Here is an 8,812-nt window from a genome sequence, read left to right as displayed (position 1 = left end):
TTATTTTATTTTCTCATAGGAATAAAATAACAATATAATCTCGGGATAATTAATTTCGAGATTAATACTGTATTTTGTCCCAATCAAATATAAAATAAATTTATTTTAAATTTAATTTTGAAATTAATTATTTCTTATCTCTCCTACCGAACGGTGACCATGTAGTATAACATAAACCAAAAAAGGACTATTTTATTACCAACCAATGGTTTTGTGAAAGAGAAAAGAGGTTATAGAGTATAGGGGGTGGGTGCATAGGAAAAAAGTAAAAGACAAACACAAACAGAAGAAGAAGAAGAAAAAGTATAGTGGAGGAGAGAGAGAAATGTGATGACTAGAAAATTTCTATGATTTGTTGTATTTGTTGGGTTGAAACCAATCACTCTGTTCTGGCCATTACCCCATCATTGTCCACACGTACAGCTTTTTTTACTTACTACTACTACTACCATTTCATAAGTCTCAATCTTGTCTAAATTGGTCTCTTCTTCACTTTCTTGGATTTATTTAGGTAATTGGGTTTTCTGGGGTTTTGATAAAAATTCAAGAAAGTCACTTTTTTTTGTTGTTCTAGTAGTAAAGTTTTGAACTTTTCTTGTTTCTTCAACTTCTTGGATTTATTCAGGCAATTGGGATTTGTGGGGTTTTGGTAAAAATCAAGAAAGTAACCTTTTTTTTATTGTTCTAGTAGTAAAGTTTTGAACTTTTTTTGCTTCTTCAACTTCTTGGATTTATTCAGGCAATTGGGATTTGTGGGGTTTTGGTAAAAAATCAAGAAAGTAACCTTTTTTTTTATTGTTCTAGTAGTAATGTTTTGAACTTTTGTTGCTTCTTCACTTCTTAGATTTATTCAGGCAATTTGGTTTTGTGGGATTTTGATAAAAATTCCAGAAAGTAACTCTTTTTGTTTTGTTGGAGATTGTGGTAAAGTTTTGAACTTTTTTGGTGCAAGAATCTTGTTTTGGGTCCAATCTTGTTGTGTGTGGTTCAAGAAAATGACTGTGGAAGAAATTAGAGGAAATAGTAAGGGTGGTGAAAAGGGAAATTATCAAAATTATGATAATTTTCCAATTGGTATGAGGGTTCTTGCTGTTGATGATGATCCTATTTGTTTGAAGCTTTTGGATGGTTTGCTCAGGAAATGCCAGTATCATGGTATATGCTGCTTCTGCTGCTGAGATTTTTTTGGTTAATTGTTTTATCTGAAAAAAAGAACTCTTTTTCTTGTTTTATGATTGTTGTTTCTTGTTTCTAACTTTTAAAAGGAGCATGTAAGTGTAAAGAAAAGGATTTTTGCTCTGGTAAAAGGGGTTTTCAAATTGTCATGTACAGTTTCATGACTTCAATTTGCTGTTCTTTTCCATGCATGGTTCATGTCTCTGTTCCTTTCAACAATCAAAGTTAGGAAAAAAGGGTCATAAAACAAAGAGCAAAAATGATAGAACAATAAGGGAAATTGAAGTCCTTATGATTTTTTTTTGCTTTTTGGTTTGTATTTTGTAGATAGTCCAATTCCAAGATCTCTATTTTGTACTTTTTAATTCTGTTTTCAAGTGAAATTTGGTTGCTTAAGATCATATGAAACTGCCTTGTAGTTCAACTGAGCGGCAGATTTAGTTAAATCTTGCCCTGAAAATAAATCTGTTGGGAGTTTTTGAATCATGTGCTGTCTAACATTTCAAGTTTTTTTTAACCCTGGATTTTCTTGATTTGTTTTGAGATTCCTTAAGATATTTTGATAAATTGCATCATTATTGAGAAGATGATCTTTTGTCTTTGGACAGTAACTACCACAAGTCAGGCAAGAATGGCATTGAAGATGTTGAGGGAGAACAGAGATAGATTTGATTTGGTAATCAGTGATGTTCACATGCCTGATATGGATGGCTTTAAACTTCTTGAACTTGTCGGTCTTGAGATGGATCTTCCAGTCATAAGTAAGTCGAATACCTTCATTTATCTTAGTTATAGATCTATCCGTTTCTTTTCATTGAGTATCTTATTGTATTCTGTTTCATTTGTAGTAGAGGAATTTTAGGGGTAATGTTTGGATTTTTGAACCTTTTTTTTGGTACAGTGTTGTCCGCAAACAGCGATACCAAACTTGTAATGAAGGGAATTAGTCATGGTGCTTGTGACTATTTGGTGAAACCTGTGCGGCTCGAGGAGCTGAGGAATGTATGGCAACATGTAATCCGAAGAAAGAAGGTTGAACCTAAGAGCCGGAGCAAGTCTAACGATCATGACAAATCTTATCCGGGAAGTGGAGAAGGTGGTCGAGGGCAATCACCGACAGGTAATGCAGATCAAAACGGAAAACTTAACAAGAAAAGGAAGGATGAAGAAGATGAGATTGATGAAAATGGAACTGATAATGAAGATACAGCAAATCAGAAGAAAGCTCGTGTCGTTTGGTCCATAGAGCTTCACAGGAAGTTTGTTGCAGCTGTTAATCAGTTGGGCATCGAAAGTGAGTTCTTTAGCATTAGTAAGTTTTCTCTAATCAATGTTTGCTATGAATATTCCGATATTAACTCACTATTTCTCCGTCCTGTTTCTGATGCAGAAGCTGTCCCAAAGAGGATTCTTGACCTAATGAATGTTGATGGGCTGACTAGGGAAAATGTTGCAAGCCATCTCCAGGCACTAGTCTTGCTCCTTGTTCTTCGCTATTTCCTTTGTTACAATACAAGTTTAGAGTTCTTAATCAGTTCTTTTTTCTGTGCTACAGAAGTATAGGCTTTACTTGAAAAGGATAAGTTCAGTAGCAACCCAGCAAGCCAACATGGTTGCCGCATTAGGGGGCAAAGATTATATGCGAATGGGCTCACTGGATGGACTTGGAGATTTTCGAACATTAGCTGGATCAGGACGGTATGCTCATCCTACGTTGTCGTCGTACACTTCAGGGGGCATGCTTGGCAGGCTAAATAGTGCTGCTGGTCTGAGTGTTCGCAATCTGGCCACACCTCAGCTACTCCAACCTAGTCATGGTCAAAGTTTGAACAACTCCGTTAACGCTTTCGCAAAATTGAATCCGAATATTCTACCTGCTAGCCAGAATGCTAGTTTATTTCACGGAATTCCTGCATCGTTGGAGCTTGATCAATTGCAACAGAATAAGTCCTCGGTACATATTCCTTTGGATGAGTCGAGACTGCTTACAACTGATGTACTTGGTTGCACAAATAACTCCTTATCCAATGTTTCGAATAATCATATGATACTACAAGGGAACTCTATCAACATGACTCCATTTAGCTCGGACTCCTTCAATACCGGTGTTAACGGTTCTTCCAATTTTCTAGACCAAGGTAGATGTAACGAGAACTGGCAAAATTCGGTTCAGTTATCGAAGTTCCAGTCGAGTTCTTTCCCATTGACCGAAGCCTTCCTTAATAGCCATTTGCCTCAAAGTAGTGTTAGAGATGATAATTCTTCAGCTGCGCCGCCTCATTTGCTGAGCAGGTCTCTTGATTTTGCTTCCACCACCACAGTTTCGCCTTCTTTTGAAGATTCAAGGGGAAAAATCCAATTTCGTGATGGTACGGCTGGCGCTGTTCAGAGTATGAACCAAGCACCGTCTCAAGCATGGGCTGACAATAAACAACGTTATTCCAACAACTCAAATAATACTTTCGGCAACTTAAGCTCCCAGGTTCCCATCAATGGTGGTAACATGGCTTCTTTAAGCCATAGTATTCACCAAAGCAATGAGAACTTTGGCAGAAGGATGGACATGTCACTGATTGGTAGATCAAATGGAGGTTCGTCGGCACTCTTACAGCATGCTGAGAATGAAAAGTTAACCCCTGACTCAAGGACAAGGTCAAATGAAGACTACCTCTTGGAGCCAACAAAGCAACAAGTTGGTTTTAGTCCGCAGGGCTACGACTCCCTAGATGATCTAATGAGTGCAATGAAACGGGTATGATTACCTTTTCCAATATGCCTCTTTTAATTTTGAAAATTCCAAATATGTTTTTACTCAGCATAAACAAGATCCCAGATTCTGAAAACTGAAAGATATATCGAGGTGTCATAAAAAATAAGGAGTACTAGTTATGTGAGAACTGATTTGAACAAGAGGTGAATCTTATTACTTGATGTGCATTGTCGAAGATTTATGTATAATAGTGATAGGCAATGAATTAAGCTTTCTCTGGGAAGTAATGTTCCTTATATAAATGTATAGCTGGATTAGAATATAAACATATAATCACATGTTCATCTGAAACTGGAAATGACTGAAAATAGATCTGATAGAATTTTGCATCCAACTCATGAAAGAAATCTGCAGAGGGTGTGATTACCATATTTTTGCTCCCCAACAATAACAATCAATACCACAAAAGCGGGGCTGAATCAAATGGCTCTGTGCGCTATCTCCTCCTTTAGCTTCTTGGGATTGAACACTTATTTCCCCTGGGGTTCATCTGGCGTTACATCTTATGTCAATCAGGTGCATACTTATATCGACCTGTATACCTATATGAAACTATAGTCAATGTCCTTTTATATTGTGTTCTACTTCTGAGTTCATTGTTCATTTCATCTCCCTTTTTGTTGAATAATTCTTTTCTTGAGCCTAGGGTCTATCAGAAACAGCCTCTCTACTATGTACACATTACCCTCCCAAGATTCCACAATGTGGGAATATACTTGGTATCTTATTGTTGTTTAGTTGAATAACTCTATTACTTCAAACCATAGTCTTTTCATCTATTTTTGCTCGTGCTAGTGCCTCAAATATTAGATTGACAAATCTTATTTGTATGCTATCAAATCCCAGTTCACCACTAATCCCAGGTTATCAGGGGACCCTAGGCATCATAATTCAAAAAGATCTTTTTTTTTAATTGTCTGTCAACGGATTACACTCATCAAGTTCTTATTTGATCTGCCACTATTAAGGTTCTGCACTGTGTCCCCTTTGCTACGATGAGACTGGATTCAGGAAACCCTCAGTTAAATCTGTGCATGCAGTGGCGGAGCCACATGTATTCAAGGGGTGGCAATCGATATCCCTTCGTCGAAAAATTACGCTGTGTAGCTAGGTTAATCTTTTTGAAATGTATATATACTACATATTGACACCCTTCGGCTTCTTTGATGGGTTTACTTCTTTATATTTTGATCCCTCTTAGTGAAAATCCTTGCTCCGCCACGGCGTGCATGGGTCCTTGACTTTTTCCATTACGTACTTTACCAAGAAAAAGAAAGGGAAAATTTGGAAACTTTTGATTTCTTAATACTGCATAACTTAATGGTAAGTGCTGGTGCATTATAAAGAATTTGCTTATGTAATGCAGGATCAAGATGGAGGCATGTTAGAGGAAGAACAATATGGATTTGAAAATTATCCTTTCGGATCATGACTATATGAAGGTTTTGTAGCAGTCAGTTTCAGCAAGAAGAAGATCTAGGTTGCAGCAATATTAATTTGATCTTTCAGGAGTTGTGTCAATATGTAGTATCCCCCCGCGTAGTCGCGCCTTCTTCTTTCGTTATTCTATTTCCAGCTTCCTGGAAAAATGATGTTATTGACAGTACCATTTCTAATGCAAGTTGCTTGCTGCTTCTTAGCTCATTTCCTTTCAGACAACTTCTCCAAGATCACAGGTTATTCTTGACTTAGGGGTATCAAATGGGCGGGTTAGGCCGATTTTAGGCGGGTCAAAATGAATTGAGTCAATAAATGGGCGGGTCATGATCCACCCAAAAGTTACTTGGGCTGAGGTGGGCTGGTCAAGATAAGCTAAAATTTGGGTCATAGCCTAACCCGCCCAACTCTTACCAAGCTTTAATTAAGAAGAATTAACCCAAATAGCTGCTCATCCAATCGTTTAAACTAAAAATAGCCGGTGAAGGTATAATATCTGCATAATTTATGTATTATATGTGTATAATTATGTATATGGTTAGAAAAAGTAAATAATGAATGTGGACGGCTATTTGTGTAAAGATCCCAATTAATTAATGTGTTGTTTTCTCAAACAAAAAAACTTATTCATGGATCAATTTGGGCTAAAAATCAGCCGAACTGTAAATGGGTCGAGATGTGTTGGGTTAATATAGATTGAGTTCAATAAATGGGCGGGTCAATAACTAACCCAACCTTGGGCGGGTCATTTTGGCTTGGGCAAAATTTGACAGCCCCAATATCATATTTCTTCAGGGTGTTGAGGAGGCAGTGGCGGAGCTAGCACTAGTAGTACGGGTTAGGCTGAATTCAGTCACTTTAATTCAAATCTTGTCTTAAGAAATTCATTTACTATGTACAAATTGTTAATTTCGAATCCAGTAACTTAAAGTGTTAGAAATTTGAACCTATAAACTTCAAATTTTGGCTCCGCCTCTGGAAGGGAAAGGAGGTTCAGGGCATGTTGCAGATTTACTTGTATGACTGAAGTTTGGTGTTTTGATAAATCTACTTCTCTAAATTAAAGCATTGATAGTTGTAGTGTTGTCAATCTCAAAAAAAATTGCTAATTCTCAATGTATAAGTTTAGTTAAGACCTTATTAAATAGGGGTTTTGATACAGTTACTCACAAAAACAAAATTATTTACCCTTGTCTGCCATTTATTTTTCTACCCATAAACTAATTACATTTCATACCCATAGTAGGTTTTGTGGGGAATTTTTTCTTTATTCTCCGATTCTTTTTTATTTCTATGCTTCTTTTCTTTTCTTTTTTCTTTTTATTCTTTTCTCCTTTTCTTTTTTCTCGTTTTCTTCTTATTTTTTCCTTTTCTAATTTCATTTAACTTCTTTTTTTTATATTCTTTTTCTCTTCATAATCTAATTTCATTTACTATTTTCTCTATTTTTTATTATTTTTTTTTATATATTATTACTAAAGAAAAATCAGATTGTGTATCAATTAAATGTAGCTAACACAACCAACAAAATATTAACTAACATATGATACCAGTATAGTATATAGCTATACCAACAAGGTATACAATTATACGCAAAGAGTTAAAAAAAAATTAATTCAATTATTAAACTGAAATAATATCAGTTGTCAATAAAAATTTTAAAAATTCTAAAAGCATCTAATTGTAAGAGTATACCGTTACATTATATATCATACTATAATATTTTTTTTTTGCATTTTCAATTTGTCCCTCACACTGGGTAAAAACTTAAAGCAAATTAAGGGAAAAGACAAGTGAATTTACGTGTAATAAGTATACTATTATAGTATATTGTATATCATTACAACATGTTGTTATAGTATATTGCATATTATTACAGTATACTATAATAATATATTGTATACTATAATAGTAAACCGTTGCAGTATAACTATATACTCCTATAGTATATTGTATATTGTAGCGGTATACTGTTAGGTAACTGTGTTCTTCTTCGATTATTACAATATACTGTTGCAGTATATTGTAAACTATAATAGATACCAAAATGGTATATTTGTATACTATTTGGGTATACAATACAAATTCGTCTTCTTCCCTAGTTCAACTATATTTCAACCCAAATTTCTAAAACCTGCTACAAAATCTTCACCAAATTGACTAAAACTTTAGCTACAACCTCCAATCAAACTTTTCAAACAAACCTATGCAAGATCAAATCAAAACAATTAAAAACTCAAACAAACCAAGTTATGAGTGTCAAGTTTCAAGGTCCTTCAATGGTGGATTTAAATTTTTGTACAATGTCCTAAATAATTAGTTGGGTTGCCGAAGTGAATTTGTTGCAAATATTTGACGTTTAGAAAATGAATATTATTTATTAGCTTTTCTCATATCTATATTTACCTTTATTCCTCTAATTAGTGGAATGTTAATTAGGCAGCGCGTTTAAAGGAGATAAAAGGTAGTTTAGACAAATATTAAGGCTATCAAATATCTTAATTTCTTAAGAAGTGTATAAAACTTTAACAGACAAATAATATGATACGAAGATAACAGAAATTTCGAGAAGATAAATTTTAAACCAATTAACAAGATTCAGTGGAATGTTTCGTAGGACCATTTGGACCAAAACAAAAGTAGAGCAGGATAGTGCAATAATGATATTGACATTTAAAATTTAGTTTATTCTAAGTTCATTGTCAAAAGTATAAAAAACCCAACTTTTAATTATAGTAATTATACACATTGTAGTGGTCATTTTTCTATAAAACAAAAGTATCAAAATTTGTAGGAAAATGCATTTTTAAACCAAAAATTATAAAACATCAAATGGTAGTATTACAATGCATACGTTAAATCTTAATTCCTTATGAATTAAGATTTCATAACCATTGCATTTATAGAATCAACAATGCCAATTTAAAGGCCTTTCACTATAAATATATTCTTATCCAACTAAGAGTAGAGATTATTGACAATTATTTTAGTCGAAAGAAAATTTGGAACTGTTAGAGCAAAATAAAGCAAGGCCCGAAATTGGACTAGATTTGGTGGGGTGCGCCAGGCCCATGCAGTAGTGCAATGCATGCGCGCTTGAGAGCCCAAGTAGCAAGCTACCTTAATGGACTCTCCCCTTAAAAAAAATGAGTTAATACCGTGTGAGTCGATGACTCATTTATCAGATATTAAACTGATAAGAACAGATACTACGTTTGATCTTAGCCAAAAGGCCGAGAAATGTATGCTTTATCTTGTGCTCGGCCTCCCGCTTTAGTATCAGTTCTCTCCTTTCTGGCTTTTCTTAGCTTTCGATGTGGTATTCCTATAGGCCGGAGAATTTTATGTTTGAAATATGCGCCTTTGTCTTGCCTGAAGAGTTAAGACGACGGGGGGGGGGTGGGGGGGTAGGGGGTAGTAGGAGTGTAG

General features: G+C 34.9%; 1 protein-coding gene across 2 annotated transcripts; it reads left to right on the top strand.

The window, feature by feature from the left end:
* Positions 1–233: 233 nt before the first annotated feature.
* On the top strand, positions 234–5,599 carry LOC109211388 (two-component response regulator ARR12-like). Of its 2 annotated transcripts, XR_002065694.1 has the most exons (7): positions 234–1,155; positions 1,785–1,937; positions 2,078–2,470; positions 2,567–2,643; positions 2,732–3,928; positions 4,301–4,462; positions 5,313–5,392. XR_002065694.1 is itself a non-coding variant. In XM_019374923.1 (6 exons), the coding sequence occupies exons 1-6, from the start codon at positions 996–998 to the stop codon at positions 5,376–5,378; spliced, it is 2,046 nt and encodes a 681-aa protein (XP_019230468.1). In that variant the 5' UTR covers positions 235–995; the 3' UTR covers positions 5,379–5,599. The 2 variants fall into 2 exon arrangements, 1 of the variants encoding a protein (XP_019230468.1); XM_019374923.1 differs by lacking the exon at positions 4,301–4,462 and having other exon boundaries at positions 235–1,155; positions 5,313–5,599.
* The last annotated feature ends 3,213 nt before the right edge of the window (positions 5,600–8,812 follow it).

Source organism: Nicotiana attenuata, unplaced genomic scaffold, assembly GCF_001879085.1.
Source record: "Nicotiana attenuata strain UT unplaced genomic scaffold, NIATTr2, whole genome shotgun sequence".
Classification (NCBI taxonomy): Eukaryota; Viridiplantae; Streptophyta; class Magnoliopsida; order Solanales; family Solanaceae; genus Nicotiana; species Nicotiana attenuata.
The sequence above is the reverse complement of the archived record's forward strand: the minus strand, read 5'-3'. Positions and strand labels throughout refer to the sequence as shown.